This window comes from Rattus norvegicus, chromosome 9 (genome assembly GCF_036323735.1).
Source record: "Rattus norvegicus strain BN/NHsdMcwi chromosome 9, GRCr8, whole genome shotgun sequence".
Classification (NCBI taxonomy): Eukaryota; Metazoa; Chordata; class Mammalia; order Rodentia; family Muridae; genus Rattus; species Rattus norvegicus.
The window spans coordinates 112,661,480-112,682,693 of record NC_086027.1 but is presented as its reverse complement, the minus strand read 5'-3'; the positions used below and the strand labels follow the sequence as shown (position 1 = coordinate 112,682,693).

The window sequence follows — 21,214 nt, the reverse complement described above, 5'->3', positions numbered from 1 at the left end:
CATCCATTGCATCTGCATCATGATGTCATCATCCATTGCATCTGCATCATGATGCCATCATCCATTGCATCTGCATCATGATGTCATCATCCATTGCATCTGCATCATGATGTCATCATCCATTGCATCTGCATCATGATGTCATCATCCATTGCATCTGCATCATGATGCCATCATCCATTGCATCTGCATCATGATGTCATCATCCATTGCATCTGCATCATGATGTCATCATCCATTGCATCTGCATCATGATGTCATCATCCATTGCATCTGCATCATGATGTCATCATCCATTGCATCTGCATCATGATGTCATCATCCATTGCATCTGCATCATGATGTCATCATCCATTGCATCTGCATCATGATGTCATCATCCATTGCATCTGCATCATGATGCCATCATCCATTGCATCTGCATCATGATGCCATCATCCATTGCATCTGCATCATGATGTCATCATCCATTGCATCTGCATCATGATGTCATCATCCATTGCATCTGCATCATGATGCCATCATCCATTGCATCTGCATCATGATGTCATCATCCATTGCATCTGCATCATGATGTCATCATCCATTGCTGCCTTTCCATTGTAAAGCCCACATCCAAGGAACAAAGCTCGTGTAACAATATCCCTTCTATGACACCAACAATTGTCACTCAGCCCTAAATGAAACACCTGTATTAACCCTGCCCACAAGGCTCATGGGAGCATAGAAGAGCAGGCAGAAGGGTGCAAGAGGCAGGGGATGGAGTGCTGTGAGACGCCGCCTCCTGGTAAGACATGGCTGCCACACAGGATCAAACCAACAAGACCAGTCAGCGTTCCCACTGACAGCGCTTATCGGACTCAGTGGGCTGTGGAAAAGAGACAAGACATGGAGTGAGGGAGGAAGGTGTTGAGATTGCCTGAGGAGGAGGGAAAGGGGCAGTGGGGTGGGTATGATCAAGACTGGGGGGGACAGATAATATATATTCTATTGAAAATATGCATGTGCTGATACCAGCATTAATTTCCTTAGTAGAATATGTTTGATATCAAAGCCCAGGTGATTAATCACTTCTAGTAGATGTTTCAAAGCTTCTGTAGACAACAAGGCCACGACACTGTTTAGACAACCTTCTTAATTTTGATTGTTAGTATAGTGTGGTGAAAGAAACACAGAAATAAGTCTCTGTGAAGAATACAAACTTTGGGTTGGAGAGGTGGCTCAGTGGTTAAGAGCACTCTACTGCTCTTCCAGGGGTCCCGAGTTCAATTCCCAGCACGCACATGACAGCTCACAACTGTCTTTAACTCCAATTTTGGGGCATCTGATGTCCTTTTATGGCCTCTGTGGACACCAGGCATGTAAGTGGTGGACAGGTATGCATGTAGACAAAATCTGTATACACAAAATAATTTAAATTTTTTTCTTACATGCAAAACATCAATTTCACCTTTATTCCCAGGACTGGATCACTATGCAGAGTAAATGTGGAAAACAAGCAAATGACCTCAAAATGATAACTGAACTCTTTCTGAAAGGTGTGTGTATGCTTACATGAGCATGCTTACTTGCATGTGTGCAGTATGCACATACAGGAGTGTGCGTGCATTTGAGTTGCTAAAGATAGAACCCAGAGTTTCATGTGTGCTAGGCAAGCTATACTACTGAGCTTCACCCCAGCCTGTGGAAGGGTAATTTTACTGCAGTTATGCATAGTGAAGTATGCATGGCTGATTCAACTGGGACGGAAGCTGCTCTTCAGACAGAAAGTAGGAGGATGGTGGAACACGAGGAGGGCTCAGGGAGAAGGGAAGAGACAGTCAGTCAGTCCTCTCGTGTGGTACTTCTCAGAGGTGATACTTAGCAGGTAGTTACCCTGGGCACTGCAGTTTGTTCCCCCAAGTGTGCGTGAGTTAGAAGCTTGCTTCTAGTATAGAAATGTTGAGATGTGACCTGCTGTCTTTAGGGGGGGTCTCGTTCCAGAGGGGATCGAGGTGGTTCTCATGGGATCCTAGGTGATTTATAAGGAAAGCTTGACACAAACCTGAGGCATTTCAGAGGGAGATCCCCAGTTGAAAAACTGCCTGCAGGAGACTGGGCTGTGAGCACACCTGTGGTGCATTTTCTTAATTAGTAATTGATGTAGGAGGCCCCAGCATGGTGGGTGATAGTACCCCTTGGTCCTGGGTTCTATAAGAAAGGAGGTTGAGCAAGCCAGTAGGCAGCATCCTTCCATGGCTTCTGCATCAGCTCCTGCCTCCAGGATCCTGCCCAGTTTAAGTCCCTGCCTTGACTTTTCTCAGTGGACTGATTCGGGATTTGTAAGTCAAACAAGCCTTTTCTTCACGCTGATGCTCTTGGGCCTGGTGTTTGACCACAGCAACCCTAACCAGGACAGAGTGTGTATAGCTCCTCTCCATGCTCCGACTTCCTATGTCCTTATGTGATTTTCTTGTTCCTGCTTTCCTTAGTGTTGGGACCTCATCTCCATTATGAAGCCTTCATAAGAGCCAAGTAGATGCCCATATCATTCCCTTAAATCTCCAGAACTTAGAACTAAATGAATATGTCTTTATAAGTGCACAATAGCTTCAGTTATTTTTGTGACGGCAATAGAAAATGGGAATAACATAACTAATGGTTCTCATAAAGAGAACCCTGGGTGAAAATTAACAAGAAAGCTGGTTTATTTTCCTGGTGTGGACAGACCACTTGGCAAAGAGTCCAGGATAATATTTGAGCATGGGCTTTGAACCTTGACCTACCCTAGCTGTGCAACTTCTCTAAGGCCCCATCTCTAAGGTGTTGCTCACAATGCATCTGACCTCAGTGGTTGGTTGCCCTTGAGGAAATAATGCCTGCTTGTGCAGCCTCAGCTTCACACAGCATAACTACCAGGCTGCCTCGAAGCTCCCCGAAGGTCGCTGTTGGGGGTACTGGTTAGGAACGTCAGCTGTGGAGTGCTGCCTGAACATTAAGTAGTTAGTGTATTTTGTTCTTAGTTTGGCCATAGAGGAAATGTTTAAGAAGAACCAAAAGCTGAGTAAGGACAAGGGGTTGGAGGTGAACAGCGTCCAAGCAGGAGCCCCTGAAGAGTCAGATGTGAAACTTAACAATGGAGGAAAAGCAAATGAAAGGGGTAGCAATGGTAAGAGGGAAAGAGGAGGGCTGCCTTGGGGAGCTCTGGGTGTGGGGAGCAGGTGGCAGTGTTAGAGCAAGAAACATACATGAAAGACCTGTGTCGTTGTTGATGCTTGGTTGTCTGGTGAATGGCACGACTCAGATCTGGACACCATTCATCAGATGTCTTCATGGCCTCTAAGAATAAGTCTTGTGGGGCTGGAGACATGGCTCGGTGGTTAAGAGCACTGACTGCCATTTCAGAGGTCCTGAGTTCAATTCCCAGCAACCACATGGTAGCTCGTAATCATCTGCAATGGGATCCGATGCTCTCTTCTGGTGCGTCTGAAGACAGCTACAGTGTACTCTTTATCTATCTATCTATCTATCTATCTATCTATCTATCTATCTATCTATCTATTAAAATCTTAAAAAAAGTTTAAAAAAATAAGTCTTCTTTGGTCAATCTTTTGTTTTTTCTTTTGCATTTTGATTTAATTTAGCTTTGTTGTTGCTCAGAAAATCTGTTATAGGTTCTATCCAAAAATGAGGCTTTTCTGGTTCCAGAGTTCTTGGATACAGCCCAGTCCAAAGAAAAAGTCATTGCTTCCGTGGTCGGCAACATGCTTCATATGTCCACAGAAGAGTCTGAGCCCCCACAGCAGGTTAGTAGCACCTCCATGTTCTCAGAAAACACCATCTATCCCAAACACGAAGGGAGCCCCAAGTCCTCAACAAAAAACACTCAGCTGAAACAGGAAGACATTTCTAAAACCTCAAGCTACTCCAAGCAGACCAACTCTAGCAACATCCCCAAGTCCTTGGCAATAACCACCTATCCCAAACAGGGGAGCACTCTCAAGCCTGCAGCAAATGGTACCCATGACAGGGAGGCTGAAAAGCCCAAGTCCTCAGAAGACCTCATCCAATCCAAGAAAGGGGACATATTCAAGCCTTCAGAAGACTCCATCCAATCCAAGAAAGGGGACATGCCCAAGTCCTCAGAAGACCCCATCCAATCCAAAAAGGATGACACGGCCAAGTCTTTAGAAGATACCATCCAATCCAAGAATGGGGACATGCCCAAGTCCTCAGAAGACCCCATCCAATCCAAAAAGGATGACACGGCCAGGTCTTTAGAAGATTCCATCCAATCCAAGAAAGGGGACATGCCCAAGTCCTCAGACACCATTCAATCCAAGGAAAGCGAAACACCCAAGTTCTTGCAGGACACCATCCAATCCAAGGGAGGTAAAATCAACAAACAAGTGAAAGACAGCATGAAGTCCAAGGAGAGTAAAATTCGCAAGCCCTTGAAAGACAGCATCCAGTCCAAGGAGAACAAAATCCCCAAGTCCTCACAGGACTCCGCCCAGCCTAAGGAGGGTAAAATCCACAAGCCCTTAAAAGACAGCCTCCCATCCAAGGAGGGAGATATCTCTAAGCCCTCAGAAGACACCATCCAGGCCAAGGAAGAAATCACCGTGTCCCCAGAAGACACCATCCAGGCCAAGGAAGAAATCACCATGTCCCCAGAAGACACCATCCAGGCCAAGGAAGAAATCACCGTGTCCCCAGAAGACACCATCCAGGCCAAGGAAGAAATCACCGTGTCCCCAGAAGACACCATGCAGTCTAAGGAAGAAATCACCGTGTCCCCAGAAGACACAGTCCAGTCCCAGGAAGGTGACATCAAGTCTTCAGAAGACGTGCAGCCCTCGGAGAACGAAATCTTCCCTTTTGAAGCAGAAATAGAGACCCTGGAGGAAGGCATGGTGAGAGTGATCAAAGACAAAGAAGAGTTTGAGGAGGTGCTCAAAGATGCTGGAGAGAAGCTGGTAGCTGTAGATTTCTCAGCCCCTTGGTGTGGCCCTTGCAGAAAGATGAGGCCACACTTCCATTCCCTGTCTTTGAAGCATGAAGATGTGATATTCTTGGAGGTGGATACTGAGGACTGTGAACAGCTGGTGCAAGACTGTGAGGTCTTCCACCTCCCGACTTTCCAGTTTTATAAAAACGAAGAAAAGGTGGGTGAATTTTCGGGTGCCCTTGTGGAAAAACTTGAAAAGAGCATTGCAGAATTAAAGTGATCATATGTTCTGAGAACACTGTAAACTGGTTGACAGCTGGTTTATTCTTTAGTTTGCGAGAACAACAACAACAACAACAACAACAACAACAGAAGACAAAAGTGTTCGCCTAAATGGTTCTGCTTGTATATCAGAAACACGGAAGCCCACCTTTTACCTGAAAGAATCAAATCATGGAGTGGCCATATTTTTGTTGTTGTTGTTGTTGTTGCTGTTGTTCTTGTTCTTGTTCTTGTTGGGGGGGGGGAGAAAGGCAAAATTAGATATCTCCTGGATGGCTGGGTGGAAGTCGTAAGTCTTCTTTTTCCCTCTTGAAAATCTTGCTCTTTGGGTATCTGCTGCAGCACTGGAAGTGCAGGCAACTGTCTGTAGAGATTCATACCTAAGATCAGTGGGAAGCTCTTGTCATGTATTTTCTGGTGCTGGCATCTTTAGGGGTTTCGATAAGAAACTTCTGGGAACAAAGGGTTGGAATGAGTCACAGGTCTTTGCTATTCTTTTGTACTAGGAGTGATAGAGGCCCGTGCACCAAGGCTGTTTCCAGTTTGCAGAGATCATTTTTACTGATCTTTGCTCACAAAATCTGAGAGAAAAACCTAAACCTGGCTTCTCCGAGGCTCCAGTCCGAGCAATCACTGATGCCAACCTCCATGCCTAGGTAGAAAAGGACTTGCATTGTCTCCTGAGAACGGTGTTGCTGATTCCTCTTCTCAGGGGTCTACAAGACAGAAGACCCAGGTCTGGACTGGGTGGTAACTTGGGCCAGAGGTTTTGTTCTTGGGTCTTTGAAGGTTAGTTGATACACAGTGCTGGCTCTAGGTAATAAGACAACTAGTTGGGTTTGGCCAACTTCACTAGCGTGTGATACCCACGAGTGACTTTGTGATGCTGGAAATGACTTTGGGTCCCGTTGTTCTGACTATTATTGTTATTGCTGACATTTTTACTGCGACAAGGTCGTGATTGGGGGCTGCCCTCAATGAGTGTTAAGTGGTCAGTGCCATATTGTTAAACCACGGCACTACAGCAGAGTTCTAGAGAGCAGCCCATAAAAATGAGTCTTTGCAGCTGTTGAACGCTCTCATTCCCTTTGTGCGCGCTGGCGAACATGGTCTGCTTCCTACTGAGTCCGAGTATTTTTAAAAATATTAAGTCTGAGTGAACATTTTAAAGATCGGCATTCCTTCTGTAATGTGTGACAATCCAACGTTTACACTAATGCAAGGTTTGAGGCCGATCTTAGGGGCTGATGATTGTAGGTCTCTTCATGAGGAAAGACTCAGACCCTCTAGTCCTCTGCCCTGGGCCTTTGTGTGGCAAGGTAAAACAGAGAGTGGGACACCACTGTGCACCCTTAGCCCTCCTTAGAGACTTCTGTCCCAGGATCCTTTGCCGCAGGGACAGCTGTGTGACTGTGTGACGGCAGCAAAGAATATTCTGTAAGCGCTTGGCCTTCTTTCCAAAAGTGATTCAGAATGACCTACTAAAAGTATAAAGGATAAGACACAGGCCAGGGATGAGGAACGGGAGCTGCAGAAGGGATACTGTGTCACCAATAATTGCTCTGATTGGGCGGCACATTTTATTTTGAGTTTCTTCATCCCTCACAGAGAAAAGGGAAACTCATAAATCCCTAGATGCCGTCACCTGAGACTGACAGGCTTTGGAACGTGAGGGAAGGGTTAATGCTTTGCCGTAACCACGTGAATGGATGGAATCTAAATGTGAGGCAACGCTGAGCGGCCAAGGGTTGGCTTGATGGTCATTTCCCCGTTGATAACCCCAGTTCATACTGTGATCCACATGTGGTGTCTCCTGATCTTCAGCGGAAGCTGGAGCTGCAGGAACAAATGACTTCTGAGTGAGGAGATGCTCTATTCACAGTGAATGGGTGCCTTTTCCGATTTCCTGAGCATAGACTTTGACTGTATCCCACCTGCTTTTTATTCTAGTGAAGGAAACTTCTTCTGAATTTTCTATTCTAGTTTGTTCCTATTTTCCCTTGAATAGGACTAATTTTTATTATATCAGATTAGGCACACATGCCCAGAATTTAATGAATTAACCGAGTCTCTAAGCTCCCAGAATCCTGTCTGGATAGTGTACTGGCTGCAGCTCTTTCAAGCCATGCCATTTACAGGATCAGAGACACAGAGCTGTAGCATCAAAGACATTTCTGAATGGAATGCATAGGGCTGGGTTACTGTTATAGTTTGAGTATAAGAATCCCTTAAAGGCCCATGTGTGGAAGGCTTAGTTCCCAGACCCCAAACCCTCCTGTGTTGAAATTCCCAGGTGAGGAAGCCACTTTGGGGGGTAGGAGAAACTTGAACACTTGGGGCCTATTTGAAAGGAGAGCATCACCGAGGGCATACACACCCTGGAATGATGATGTGTCTTTGGCCTTTCCCTATCCACTTCCTCTGCTTCCTGATGGTCATGAGTTGACGTGCTTTCTCCATGGCAAGGGTCCAACCATGATCTTCAACCTTATTTCAGAGCCACACAGCCACCAAGTCAGCCAACTGTAGCTGAGTTTCTGAAGCATTAGTCGAGGAGAGACTCTCCCTCTTCTAAACCTGTTCCTCTTAGGTATTGGGCATAGCAGAAACAAGACTAACGAAGTGGCTGGGTTATCATAGGCAATACGTTGAAAATGGCCTTGACAACCAGTGAGATCATAGATTTCAAGGGAGATTTAGGACATCTGAATGGAAATCGAGGCGAGAAGGCAAGCTCTGAGGGCCAACACATCGGGAAGCAATGTGGGGTTCTGGTGTCTGACGGTCTAGCTTGCCCCAAAGCCATGCTACTGCCTTCTGCCTGTCACATGACCCACTTCTTGTGCTGCTTCTTTAGGCTGAGGGTGACAGTTGGATCTTGGCCTATCAGTGGGCAGCCTGTGCTGCTGGGAGACAATGAGGCATGGACTTAAACAATAAATAAAATAAGTGGAGAACCAGCCTTAACCTCTGATGGAAGCATTTTAGTGAGGATCCCACATAATCGTATCGGCAGTACATGATGATAATTTAACCACACAAAACAATGGAAGGCGAATCACGGTGACATACATCTTTAATCCCAGCACTTAGAGGCAGAGGCAGGTGGATCTGTGATTGTAAGGCCAGCCTGGTTTACATATTGAGTTCCAAGCCAGCCAGGGCTACAAAGTGAGAAGGAAGGAAGTCCTGTTAGGGTCAATAAGGAAACTCCACAAGTCAGCAATATTTAGCTTAATATTCCCAAATCAGTAGTTTTCATATGATGTAGTGATAATTAAAATTCAATACAGGAAATGACATCATTTATAATAGTAGCAGTATAAAATGCCTAGCAATAGTCCTTGAGAGAGGTACGACGAATAGGTTTGAATAAAGCGACAGTGCTCTTCTCAGACCATGTCGTTTTAACCGATGTCTCAACGGTCTGTTTTCAAAGAATAGAACAACTTACTCTAATTCACTGAGTGGAATGGACATGAAGCCTAAGTGTAAAGAATGGAAGGATGATTTACCCTGTCAGGGAGCTAAATATATAACTGGAATAGCAATTACCAGACAATGGTATTGATGATGGAGAAAAATGAGACAGAATAACCAGTATTCAGATCTTGGCATTAATAACCTAGAAAATTAAGTGCAAAGTGCTTCAGCCTAATGGATTGTTGAGTGGATTTTTTTTCCTAGAATATTGTACCTTGAAAACTTGCTATTTGGAGGGGAAAAAAAATCCGTGCATATGCCACTTGCATACCACCAAAATAAATGTAGGTTGGATTAAGATATACAACTAAAATATGAAATCATAAAAGCCGGCTGGTAGGTAGGGAGCCCACAAACCATTTGTCTGACTGGTGGGTAAGAGAAGCAACTTTTAACCACAAATGCCATAAATGAGTTGGGGCATATACAAGACCCAAATTCTCCCTGATAAAATATAAATTAAATTAATTGAAATAAAAAAATAAGGAGGGACATTTGCTAAAGGAGCAAACACCAACACTTATTCCTACAAACTAATAAACCAGCGATTCTCAGAGGGTTGGCTCACCCTGTCATGGGGGTCAGCTAAGACCATCAGAAAATACAGATGTCTACATTATGATTCAGAACAGCAGCAAGATTTCAGTTAGGAGGTAGCAGCGAAAATAATGTTATGGCTGAGGGTCACCACACCGTGAGGAGCCATCTTAAAGGGTTGGCAGCATTCGGAAAGTTGGGGACCACTGTAATAAACAGGATCAAATAGTCTCATCTAAAAGGAGGTGCGAGATGCTCAGCCACTTCCTACTGACGTAAGGGCAGATGTATAACACGTGTGGGAATTTTCCATTAGCAGGGAATGCAGGGGGACAAATGGCCAAGGTTTGAGAGTAGCTTGTGGAGAAGTAGTCAAGTCAGGTGTTGCTGGAGTTGGGTGCTGCAAGCTTTCTGACCATGGGTGCAGTGGAGTACAAATAAGTTTGCGAATTTTAGCTCATTTGTCTGCCAGGGCAAGTGTCTTAAGTGTCGGATATCTATTCTTCATAATTCTAGAGCCTAGAAGTCTGCAACCGAGGTGTCCAAAGACTCCACTTCTGAAGCAGGCAGCTTTCCTCTGTTTTACGTGTGGTTGTCCATTTGGATCTGTGCGAACCTGGCCTCTCTTTAGGCATCTGACTTTCTGTAAGAGCAACCACTCAGGTTAGGATCCACCCTAACAGCCCCATTTTATCTTAGCCCCCTATTTAAAGATCCTGTGCAAATAAAGTCATACTCTGGCATACAGGAAGTTGAACCTTCAACATAGGAATTTGGGGGAAAATAAAAGTCAACCAACAACTTCACAAGACAACGGTTAGGGACAAAGATTCTTCTGGGGTACATGGCTTAGAAATGTACAGTACAGGGGTCCCTGCCTCTCTGCCCTCTCTGCCTCCACACTTCAGATCAACCGGTAAGGAGAAAAGAGGCACCCTCAACTGTCCTTGGTAGGCTAGTGATGTCTTTGTTTCTGTTTGACTTTCAGGAATTGATGGGTCTGGTAACATCAGGGGTTTGATTCAATACAGTTTCTTGTTTCTTGGTTTTTACTACTTTGGTCAGGTTGCGATTTCATGATCAACCAGTACTTTTATTTAATTTTTTGGCATGGCCTTACTATATCATCCAGGCTAGCATCAGACTTTGCTGTGGAACCCAGACTGCTCTTGTCTCAGACTTGGCGTCATCTTGCCTTACCCACCCAGGTGCCACCGCTACTGCAAGCCTGTGCCACTCCAGCAGCAAACACGGCTCTTTTTTTTTTTTTCTTTTTCTTTTTTTTTTTTTTCAGAGCTGAGGACTGAACCCAGGGCCTTGCGCTTGCTAGGCAAGCACGCTACCACTGAGCTAAATCCCCAACCTGCAAACACGGCTCTTGACCGTCATCCTTGTGACTATAGCTTCCCGACCTGACCCCGAGTTCTGTGAACCTTGAACGTTACCTTGAAGAGTTAAGATTGTAAAATGTCTCAGGGGACTGCCTGTTCTGTAAAACATATTATGCAATTGTTTTTTTTTTTTTAAATCAGGAACTGTCGTTAAAATGCCTTGCATGGGGTGGGGGGAGGGCTCATTTTGATTAGGCATTTTATTTTTTAAAGCTCTATTTATTTATTTATTACATATAAGTACACTGTCACTGTCTTCAGACACACCGGAAGGGAGCACCAGATCCCATTACAGATGGTTGTGAGCCACCATGAGATTGCTGGGAATTGAACTCAGGACCTCTGGAAGAGCAGTCAGTGCTCTCAACCTCTGAGCCAGCTCTTCAGCCCTGATTAGGCATTTTAGAGGGAGACAAAGGAGGAGGCTCAGGAGAAAGAAGGGTGGAGGCTGGAGTTCAGTGACAGTGGGGCCAGGCCAACTGCTGGCCTTGTGATGACAGCAGTGAAGATGTTTATGGAATTTTCTGGATTGAAGTCCCATCCTGCTGATGGTAGGTAACTCTTGTCGCTTTGGTGATAACACTCTTAGGGGATGGCTCTGGGTCTGTGAGAGACTTCTGCCAGAGACATGCTCACAGCTGTCAGCAGGAGGTTCTGGTCTGTCAGGCAGGGGCTCCTTGAGTCTCCACAAGTGTCTCTGCATCCCCTTCTTCTGTCCCAGCAGGACACCAGAATGAAATCCCTGGGCTCCCTGGACAGTCATCCTTTACACAGAATCCTAGCAGGCAGGGTGGTGATCTGCCATTTGGATCTGGCCTGAGTCCTGAGGCCTTCATCCTCCCAGGTTGTTGATGGGGTGGAGGATGGGGTGTGGTGCTTGTAGAATAGTTTGCACTCCCCAAATTCACTGAGTGACAAAGCCGGGTGTGCTGGCTGGCACAGGCTTATAGTTTCGGCAACTGGGCACTAAGACAAGATCTTTAGCTCTAAGCCAGGGTTAGAGGGCTACATATTGAATTCAAGCTCAACCAGGGATATATAATGAAATCCTGTCTCAGAAAAAAATCAGAATTATGCAAGCAGAGTGGCCCCTTATTTTATTGAACGGAAGGCATAGTGGGATGCAGGCTGTCCCTGGGGATAGATACTTTCTTCTGCTCACTTATATAAAAAGGAAATTGCCAATAGTAAGCAAGAATGAAGTTCCTTAGAGTCTGTGCTGCTCACTGGTCGAGTCCAAGGACTACTAGCAAGTGTTAGAAAGTATCAAACCTACGGGAACTGAAACAAAGGGTAAGAATCTGGCCAAGGATGCTGTAGCTGACTTTAGCCAGAGGTTCTGTGTTCTAGCTGGACATTCTGGCTTCATATGATGTAAGAACACAAAGTAGATGCCCTACTGTTTAGAGATGAACTGTGAGTGATCCGGGGTAGTGTGAGCTGGGCGGTATGCTGGCGACATGAACTGTATCCACTAGCTTTCTGGTTACTTTGTGTGGAAACTGGTGAAAAGCAAATAAATCAATGAAGGAAAGATATGTTTTGTCTCACGGTTTCAGGAGATACAGCCCACAATGGTGGGAAACTTACCCCACATAAACAGGAGTAAGAGCCATCGTTGCTGCAGCTTACCAGGAGCAGAGAACTATGGGGCAGAACCAGAAGTGGGCATAATGTCCAAACTCCTACTGCCTCACTTCCGCTAGCTGGGTGTTACCTCCTGATGATTCGACAACCTCCTGAAATAGCATTGGCCGCTGAGGACCAGACATTCTACCACACACACTGATGTGGTGTGTATGTGCACCTGAGTGTGTGTGTGGGGGGGGAGAGAATGTATATGTATGTGAGTATATGTGTAAGTGTGTGAGAGAGTGTTTGAGAGAGAGTATGTGTATGGATGTATATGAGTGTGTGTGCATGTGTCTGTCTGTGTGTGTGTGTGTGAGAGAGAGAGAGAGAGAGAGAGAATGTGTGTATATGAGTATATGTGTAAGAGTGTGTGAGAGAGTATGTGTGAGAAAGAGTGTGCATATATTATATGAGTGCGAGTGTTAGTGTGTGAGAGTGTGGAGTGTGTGTGAGGGAGAAAGAGTGTGTGCGTTGAGGAAGTGTGAGTGTGTGGGGGTGAGGTGGGGGCCATTTCAGATTTAAACCTTAATACAAAACCAACTTAAACCTGATCTGGCAAAATTAGAAAGTTTTACCAAATCTTGAAATTGGAAATTCTTTTTAAATCGTTTTATTACATTTTATTGCCTTTGTGTGTATGTGTGTGCATATAGGGATGTGTGCACCATGGCTCACGTGTGGAGATCAGGGGACAGCTTGTAAGAGTCGATTTTCTCCTTTCATCACATGGGACCCATGGGATTCAGGCTGTGCACGAGCAAGATCCACTCAGCCGTTTCCCTGCTCCTCAAACAGCAAGGACGTCCCTACTTCTCAGGTCTGCCATCCACCTCGGTTTTATCGTTGGTTGCCTACTGGCTCGAGATCAGATACAAATTGAACCTTGTTCACTAGTTACCTCAACAGACATCCCAGTTCTGGCTGGCTGGCTCATGTGCTAATCCCTGAACTAGTGTGTACTCAGGGAGTTGAGATCCTTGGATTTGTCAGGCTGAGGCACTTGTACATGCCTAGAACACATCCAATCCCATCCAGTCAGATAAGTGGGGGGAGGGGTGACTTTGGAAAGTGGGAGGAAGGAAGTAATGCTGTCAAAACCGGCGTATTGATCTCAGGAGATGGTGTTGGAACACTGCTACATTCACCTCAGAGCCCACTAAGAATATTCTGGAGCCATCCTTATCCCCTCTTAGAAATCCCCATGAAGGGGCTGGGGATTTAGCTCAGTGGTAGAGCGCTTACCTAGGAAGCGCAAGGCCCTGGGTTCGGTCCCCAGCTCCGAAAAAAAAGAACCAAAAAAAAAAAAAAAAGAAATCCCCATGAAGAGCCGAGCCTATCGAGGGCTGTTTATCTGTCCAAGTTTTGTTAAGCACACCACCTTATTTCACTTTGAGTCTGATTGCATTGAGTCTGTAATCATGTAGCCTTAAGACTAGATAGTATCTGTCTTAGTCAGATGACAAATTATGACATTAAGTAACTTTCGCTAAAATTGGCCTGATGGATATGAGTCAAAATGGAACACGAAACAGTGCATTGGTCTGTTTCATGATGCTATAACAGACTACCTGACACTGGGTACTTAAACAAACAAACAAACAAAAGCCCCCAAAAACCCAAAACCAAAAACCAAAAAACCAAAGACTGGCTGGTTCTGTGTGTCAATTTGACACAAGCTGGAGTTATCACAGAGAAAGGAGCCTCCCTTGAGGAAATGTCTCCAAGAGACCCAGCTGTAAGGCATTTTCTCAATTAGTGATCAATGGGAGAAGGCCCAGCCCATGATGGGTGGTGCCATCCCTGGGCTGGTGGTCCCGGGTTCTATAAGAAAGCAAGCTGAGCAAGCCAGGGGAAGCAAGCCAGTAAGTAACATCCCTCCACGGCCTCTGCATCAGCTCCTGCTTCCTGACCTGCTTGAGTTCCAGTCCTGACTTCCTTTGGTGATGAGCAGCAATGTAGAAGTGTAAGCTGAGTAAACCCTTCCCTCCGCAGCTTGCTTCCTGGTCCTGATATTTGTGCAGGAATAGGAACCCTGACTAGACAGACCTTATCTGTTCAGCCTCTGATGCCTCACAACATGGCAGAGAAGGAAGCAGAAGCAAGAGGGGACCACGTGTGCGGTCTTGTCTTGTAAGGCCCTGCTCCCGTGAGAATTAACATACGCTGCATCTATGACCTTGTCTCTCAGGAGGCCTCACACCATAAAGATTTTACCTTCTCAATCGCCACACCCTCCGACGTACCACTTGACCTGAACAACCCACCTAAACCATAGCAAACTGTGACCCAGGGAAGACGACCAGAAAAATACAACAGATGTGAACGGGTAAGACAAGTCGGGGTGCTCTTCCAGACAGTGCCTTTGAAACTCACTCTTTACATCGGGGGACCTAATATAAGAGTGGGGGGGGGTCTGTTCCCTTTCAGTGTTAATACCTCAGTCCTTTTGATGCAGAAATAGTTAACCAAATAAATTTTTATGTGACCCAAACGTGCAAATTATGGTGCATTGTTACTTAGAACTCTGTTTTTATTTTTAGCGGATAATTTTATGTTCCCCAGACTTTGAAAGGGATCCCTGAAAGACTGCATTCTGTGTATATGAAGTAACTAAGAGGTGACCAGATGGCTTGATGGGTGAAGGTGCTTGCTGCTGAGGCTGACAACCTGAATTTGGTCTTCAGGATCCACCTGGTGGAAGGGGAACCACCCTTTGTTAAAGAACCCTCTCCTTACAGTAAATGGGGACCACCGCAGAAAAACCACGACTGGACACAATGCGGAGATCAGATCGGGGGGAGTCCAGCCGAGTTGAATGCATCTGATCCCAGGTCCTATCGCTAAGGCTCAGGGAATACTTTGGAAGAGGGGATTGAATGAGCCAGATACCAGGAAGTTTGACAGACTCTCTTAGAAATGGATGTACAAACAAGAGCAGAACAATGGCAGTACCAATAAACATGGAGAAATACACGCATGCACACGAACATGCATACTTCCACACACATGCACACTTCCACACACATGCACACACACACACACACACACACACGCACACGCACGCACATGCATGCACATGTACACACAACATGGGGGGCAGGAAGGGAGGGCGGAGGGGGGGGAGAGAGAGAGAGAGAGAGAGAGAGAGAGAGAGAGAGAGAACAACAATGGCACAATGACAATGGTAGTGTTCAACTCAGTAAGGAAACTGTAATTAACATTTTAATCAATTTAGGATTTCCAGATTCTAGAGTGGAAAAAACGACTCATTTTAAAATCAGAACTCTGATGGTAGAATAATGGTAGGTGCAAGGACATGAAGTTTGGTCACGACAGTCAGGGCTTGAAATATAGAAACTGATTATGAAAGCTAACAGAAAATGAGGCACCCATTCTATTACATGTTGGCCAGAAGTACACACTGATCAGGGGTGTCCTCTAGGTTAATAAATTTAAATCAAAGTGAATTGTGGCGTTGAGCCATTCTCCCATGTCAGTCTCTGCCCAGTCTACTGTTTCTCACAACTCCCATCTCTTGAGAGGATGAGAAATGTCACACACACACACACACACACACACACACACACACACACACACACACACACACACATCCCTTGCTGCCTTCGCCTCTGAAAGCCGCAACCCTGTGGTGTTTGAAAAGCCAAGGTAAATGTGAAGCTAATGACTACTCAATCAATATCTCCCACCGACCTTAGACAGAGGCAGAAGTCGTTGGTCAGCTAATGACTCTTGGTTTTAAAGTGAAGGTTGAGCTAGCAGCTTCCTATAGAGTGCTGTAAAAAGGAGGCTTCTCTTAAATCATGCTGGTCAGACTGGTGCTGCTGTTAGAGAGCTGAAAAACAGGAATTCACATAGTTTCTTTGTGTTGTAATTCCACTTCCGTGGGTGTCAGGGTCTGTTCCCTGTGTTCATTTCCTTGATGACCCAGATCTCTTCCGGACAGACTGAAGTCATTGTACGATAAAGACCCCTCTTCCTCCCCACCCCTTCTAGTCCTTCCTCTCTTTCTTTTGTTCTTACCTTTTCTTTTCTTCTGTTCCTCTTTCCCTGTCTCCCTAGGATTTGCTGTATAGCCCAGGCTGGCCTAAATTCAAGATTCCCCTGCCTTAGCTTTTCAACTCATAAGGGTTACAGGCACATAGTAGGTTCAGCTTGGTGGAAGTTTTTTGGAAGGACCAGGAGGTGTGGGCTTGGGGGGAGGAGGTGTGTTACTGGGAACAGGCTTTGAAGTTTCAAAAGCCTGCCACATTCCTGTCAGCTCTCTCTTCGTCATGCTTGTGGATCAAGTACAAGCTCTCAGCAACTGTTCCAGTGCCTGCCTGCCTGCCTGCTTCCCTGCTCCTGCCATGATGGTCATGGACTCTAACCCTCTGGAACTGGGAGCCCCAGATTAAGTGCTTTCTTTTGTAAGTTGCCTTGAGCATGGTGTTCTATCACAACAACTGAAAAGTTGCTAAGACAACACCACTTCTCACCTCTCCCTGAAATTCCAGTCTTTTCCATGCTTCAGGTGAACTTTCAGATTGAGTCCCCAACACTAACACCCGTTTTTTTTTTGGCCTGTGGTTTTCTTCAGATCGTTATCCAAGGATCCAAACCTCCTGACAAAGAGTCTTCCTCAAAGCCATCTGCTGCAAACTGTAGTTCCTCATGAAGTCAGGCCTCACTGAGGCAGGATTGGGGGATGGGACCTAATGGAGATGTTTGGCCATGGCAGCAGAGTGCTAATGATGAATTAATCCCCCTCCTAGGAGAATAGATCATCTATTGTGGGAGTTCAGCCCTGCCCGATCTCTTGTACACATTTCCTCTCTTCCCCTTTCTGTGTACGTGGCCCAGATCCAGAGCCTTGCCGATTTTGTGTTTCCAAGCTTCCAGAAACGTGAGCCAAAGCAAACTATAAGTTACCCAGTCTCAGGTATTCTGCTATTGAACAGAAGATGAACTTTAAAGAGAAGCAAACAAAAAGGACAGGTACCCACATGAGCTAGCAATTACAAGGTAAATAGTACTAACACTTATTGAATGCTTACGAATGGCCAGCATTTACGATCACGTATTTAGAAATAGCTTGTTTGATTTTTTTTTTCTCAAATCGGTGTGGGCAAGAGTTTTATTAGCCGTGCTTTATTTTATTAGCTCATTTCATTAGCCTTGCTAAAAATATTTTATTTGGCTGGTCATGGTGACACATATCTTTCATCCTACCACTTGGGAGGCAGAGGCAGGGGGAATCTCCATGAACTTGAAGCCAGCCTGGTCTACATAGTGAGTTCCAGGACAGCTAGAACTATATAATAGACCCTGTCTCCAAAACCAAAACTTTATGTGGATGAATGTTTTGCCTGCATCTCTGTGCACTGTGTCGGGTGCCTAAGGAGACCAGTAACTGCTGAGCCATCTTTTTGGTCCCTTACTGACCTCCTTTTAATGACAGAGTTGAACTTAGCCCTGGACTCTTGGTCCTTAGGCTATTGCTTAAGCCCATCATACATGAGGCAAGAAGATATAATGAAGATAGGAGACTTCAAAGATACTGTTATAGAACTAAACGATTAACCATTTGTGCTAAACAATTGTGGCAGATATTTTTATTCTTTTATTGCAGTGAAATACACCATAACCATTAAAAATGTGCAGCCCAGTAATGTTACGACCATTCACACCACTGTACAGTCAATCTGTAGGCCTCTTTGCATTCTGTAAAACCTAACTTTACACCCCTCCTTCCCTATAACCCCTGGGAAACACATTCTGAGTTCAAGGCCAGCCTGGTCTACAGAATACGTTCCAGGACAGAAGGCTATACAGAGAAACCCTGTCTGGAAAAACAAACCCCCAACCCCCAAAGCATGTGAATGAAGAGATTCAATTTGGTTGTAGATATAAAGGACCAACAGAAGTACATCTCATAGGACATATATAATACTGAAGAATTTTAGTTATCGTTTGGTTAAATAGAACTAAGTGTCTAATAAATCATATCATTTAGTTCTCACAGATGATAATATGTATTGGATGGTTGCTACTTAGCAGACAAAGCCATAGAGTTTAACTGTATAGTCACACAGGGTAGCATCAAGTGATGGGGTCTTAGATATACCTAAAGCACCCTGTACTTCTTGCACGTGTGTATAAGAAGGCTGCGAGCAGCCAGGCAATGTGTCAAGGAAGGCATCAATGTTCATAGACATTTCCCGTCCTTTCTCCTTGAATTTCTTTAAGAGCAGCTGTCCTCGTGGGAGAAGTGTTACCAGTTCAGACAGTGACGGGGTCTCTTTGCCACCCACCCGGGAGTGGTGGGGTGAGCAGAAGGACTAGGTGGAAACGAGAACTAAGGATGAATTCCACAGACATTTAGTAGATCATAAATGTTTAGAGGGCAGGCAAACTACCCAAGGTTGTTTCTGTATGTCCCTGTAACTTAGTGAGGTAGGGAGAGATGGACCCGTGCCTATTCTTGTCAGATGTGTGTGCTGCTATGACCTTTTAAATAACCAGAGCTTCAATTCTACACTGAAGGATTCCTTGATCCAGTGGTCCCACCACTGGATTCATCCTGTGCTCATATACGTCCTTAACGTTCTTCACTGCAGTGGTATTTGCCGCTTTAGAGAAAGAGGCACATTAATTTGCATGTTCATCAATAAGGCACAGTGATCCATGAATTCAACCAGTACAAGATGAAGAGTCATGCCAGTGGACTGTCCAATGAATGTCGAAATACCGCTGGCTCAATAAAACAATTAAGGAGCAATGTATTGAGAGTTCTTTTTTTAACTTTTTAAAATTTATTTTATGCGAAAGTTTGTTTTGCCTCCAAGTATGTCTGTGTACAGTGTCTGTGCCCAGTGCCTGGTGCCTGATGAGGCCAGAAGAAACTAACTGTTGGATCTTCTGGAAACTGGGGTTAAGGATGGTTGTGATGGTCACGTGGGTACTGGGAACCGATCCTGGGTTCTCTACAAGAGCAGCAAGTTCTCTTAACCACCGAGCCATCTCTCCAGCCCCAAAATTCTCATAAGGACTATCAATGATTACAATCAGACATAGTTTTGTAAGAAAGGTGGGAGATGACCCATAACGCGGCAGGTGATCTTGGCTGTCCTGCTACAGTGGGAGAGGTGAAATAAATGCTATTTACATACCATTGCATTATGTAGTTTATTGCCTAGGCACACACTGCTTCTAAAATAGAAGAGATAAATGAAAAAAAATTTTTAAAGATTATTAATCTAGTTTTAGCTAGTTCACCTGGTCACACAGAGAAGTGTCTTCAGGGTATTCCCTCCCCGCCCCCCGCCCCCAGCTCCTTTTCATCTTTGACTACTAATTTCATGGTGAGGCTTCAGTTTGCCTTTTCTGGGAATCTGCATTTCTCACAAATCTACAATAAGCGCCAGGCATAAATCGGCCATCACACAGTTGTGTGTTCCTGTGAATCTTCCGGCCTCGTCTCCAGGTTGTCATCTCCGAAATCATCTACTTAACAGCTGAATCTTCTCATTCCACCCCCAGCAGCCCTGCCACTCTGCAAGTGAATGTTCCCAGGTCCTGTCCATCATGACTTAGTCTCTGTACCATTCAGATAGTACAACCAGGAGAGAACATGGTGATGGGAATTGGGTGCTCGTACAGTCATTCTGGGGGAGAGCTGGAGAGGCGGGATCTATAGTAGGCTCTCTTGGGACAAGACTAACGGCACCTATCACACTCCTCTGGAACTGACATACCTTTGATCCCTTGATCAGGAAGCAACAGTGATTATTTCTTGTGGTCATAGGTCTTGTTGACCTTGCCTTTTGATAGCCAGGAAACTAAAACATGTGTTTTGAGGTTTTGTGTTCCTGTTCCAGCAGGGAAATAGCTGAAGGAGACAACATAGCTCATTGGTTGAGATAGCGTGGTTATGATAACCTCAGTAGTCTTAGGTGTTTGAGTGCTTAGCTGCGAGCTGGCGGTTGCTGTTTGGGTTGAGGAGTATGTCACTGCAGGCAGGAATTAAAGGACCTTGCGACACCTTGAGTGTGCTCTCTGCTTCCTGCTTGCAGGTCAGGATGTACGCTCTTAGCTTCCAGCTGTAGCCGCCATGGTATGCTCTTCCACTATGGACTCTTATCGCCCTGGAACTGTAAGCACAGACGAACTCCTTTATAAGCTGCTTGGTTGTGACGGTTTAATTGCAGCAATAGAATAGTAACCAGTTCAGCACATTTGATGGTCAGACTCTTAGCTGCAAAGAAGTTGACCCCTGAAGCTCAGGAAAGAATCACCAGAGGCTTTGAGAATGACAAAACCCGTTTGGCATGTCTTCCTAGTTCTCCTTGACCACACTTCCCTGCCATTGTAGCTAGTGGTTTGTTTAAAACAGTTTCCTGAGGCGCTCTGTAGGGCAGTCTCTTATTTCTCAGTGTATTGGAAGATTACAACCTATCACAGCCTGTGCTTCTGACAGGTCTGTTTCCAGTTCAGCTCTCCTGCACGTCCCGTTATTTTCTCAGCCTTGCTCCATAGACAACTCCAATGCATCTTAGTGACCGTCTAACCTGATCTTTCCATCCCTATATCCCGGCCCTGCAGTCTCTTCCTGTGGATGGCATTGCTCACCTGTGTGAGTTGGAAGTGCTTGTTAGCCTTCACTGCCTTGATTCCCCTTCCCACCTTACTGATGACTACCCCAGTCACAACAGATTGGTTACTGGTCCTACACGAGATCCATGGTTGTTCGCATCGCCACAATTCCTACCCTGCTTCATGCTGCTGTTACTTGAAATAGCCTCCAGCAAACTGCAGAAGACCCTGAACTGGTTCTCCATGACCACTCACTTTAACCCAGCCTCTGCGGTGCGTATAGGACTCCACTGTTGGACTGGAGATGTGGCTCAGAGATTGAGACTGCGTACCACTCCATCCAGTGGAGCACCAGAGTCTGCTTCCC

General features: G+C 45.3%; 1 protein-coding gene across 4 annotated transcripts; it reads left to right on the top strand.

Moving 5' to 3' along the window:
- The first annotated feature begins 666 nt into the window (after nucleotides 1-666).
- Nucleotides 667-5,235, top strand: Txndc2 (thioredoxin domain containing 2). Of its 4 annotated transcripts, XM_006245607.5 has the most exons (3): nucleotides 667-787; nucleotides 1,463-1,538; nucleotides 3,688-5,235. In XM_006245607.5, exons 2-3 carry the CDS (start codon nucleotides 1,475-1,477, stop codon nucleotides 5,208-5,210), a joined length of 1,587 nt encoding a protein of 528 aa, XP_006245669.1. In that variant the 5' UTR covers nucleotides 667-787; nucleotides 1,463-1,474; the 3' UTR covers nucleotides 5,211-5,235. The 4 variants fall into 4 exon arrangements, with proteins under 4 accessions (XP_006245669.1, NP_001005559.2, NP_001139476.1 ...); NM_001005559.2 differs by lacking the exon at nucleotides 1,463-1,538 and having other exon boundaries at nucleotides 728-787; NM_001146004.1 differs by lacking the exons at nucleotides 667-787; nucleotides 1,463-1,538 and adding an exon at nucleotides 2,911-3,148.
- Nucleotides 5,236-21,214: the final 15,979 nt, after the last annotated feature.

Bases quoted from the DNA above. Each gene is read 5' to 3' on its own strand.
- Txndc2 (NM_001146004.1), top strand. From the start codon at position 3,019: ATGTTTAAGAAGAACCAAAAGCTGAGTAAGGACAAGGGGTTGGAGGTG. The intron at 3,149-3,687 runs GTAAGAGGGAAA...TTCTGGTTCCAG, and splicing joins AAATGAAAGGGGTAGCAATG to AGTTCTTGGATACAGCCCAG.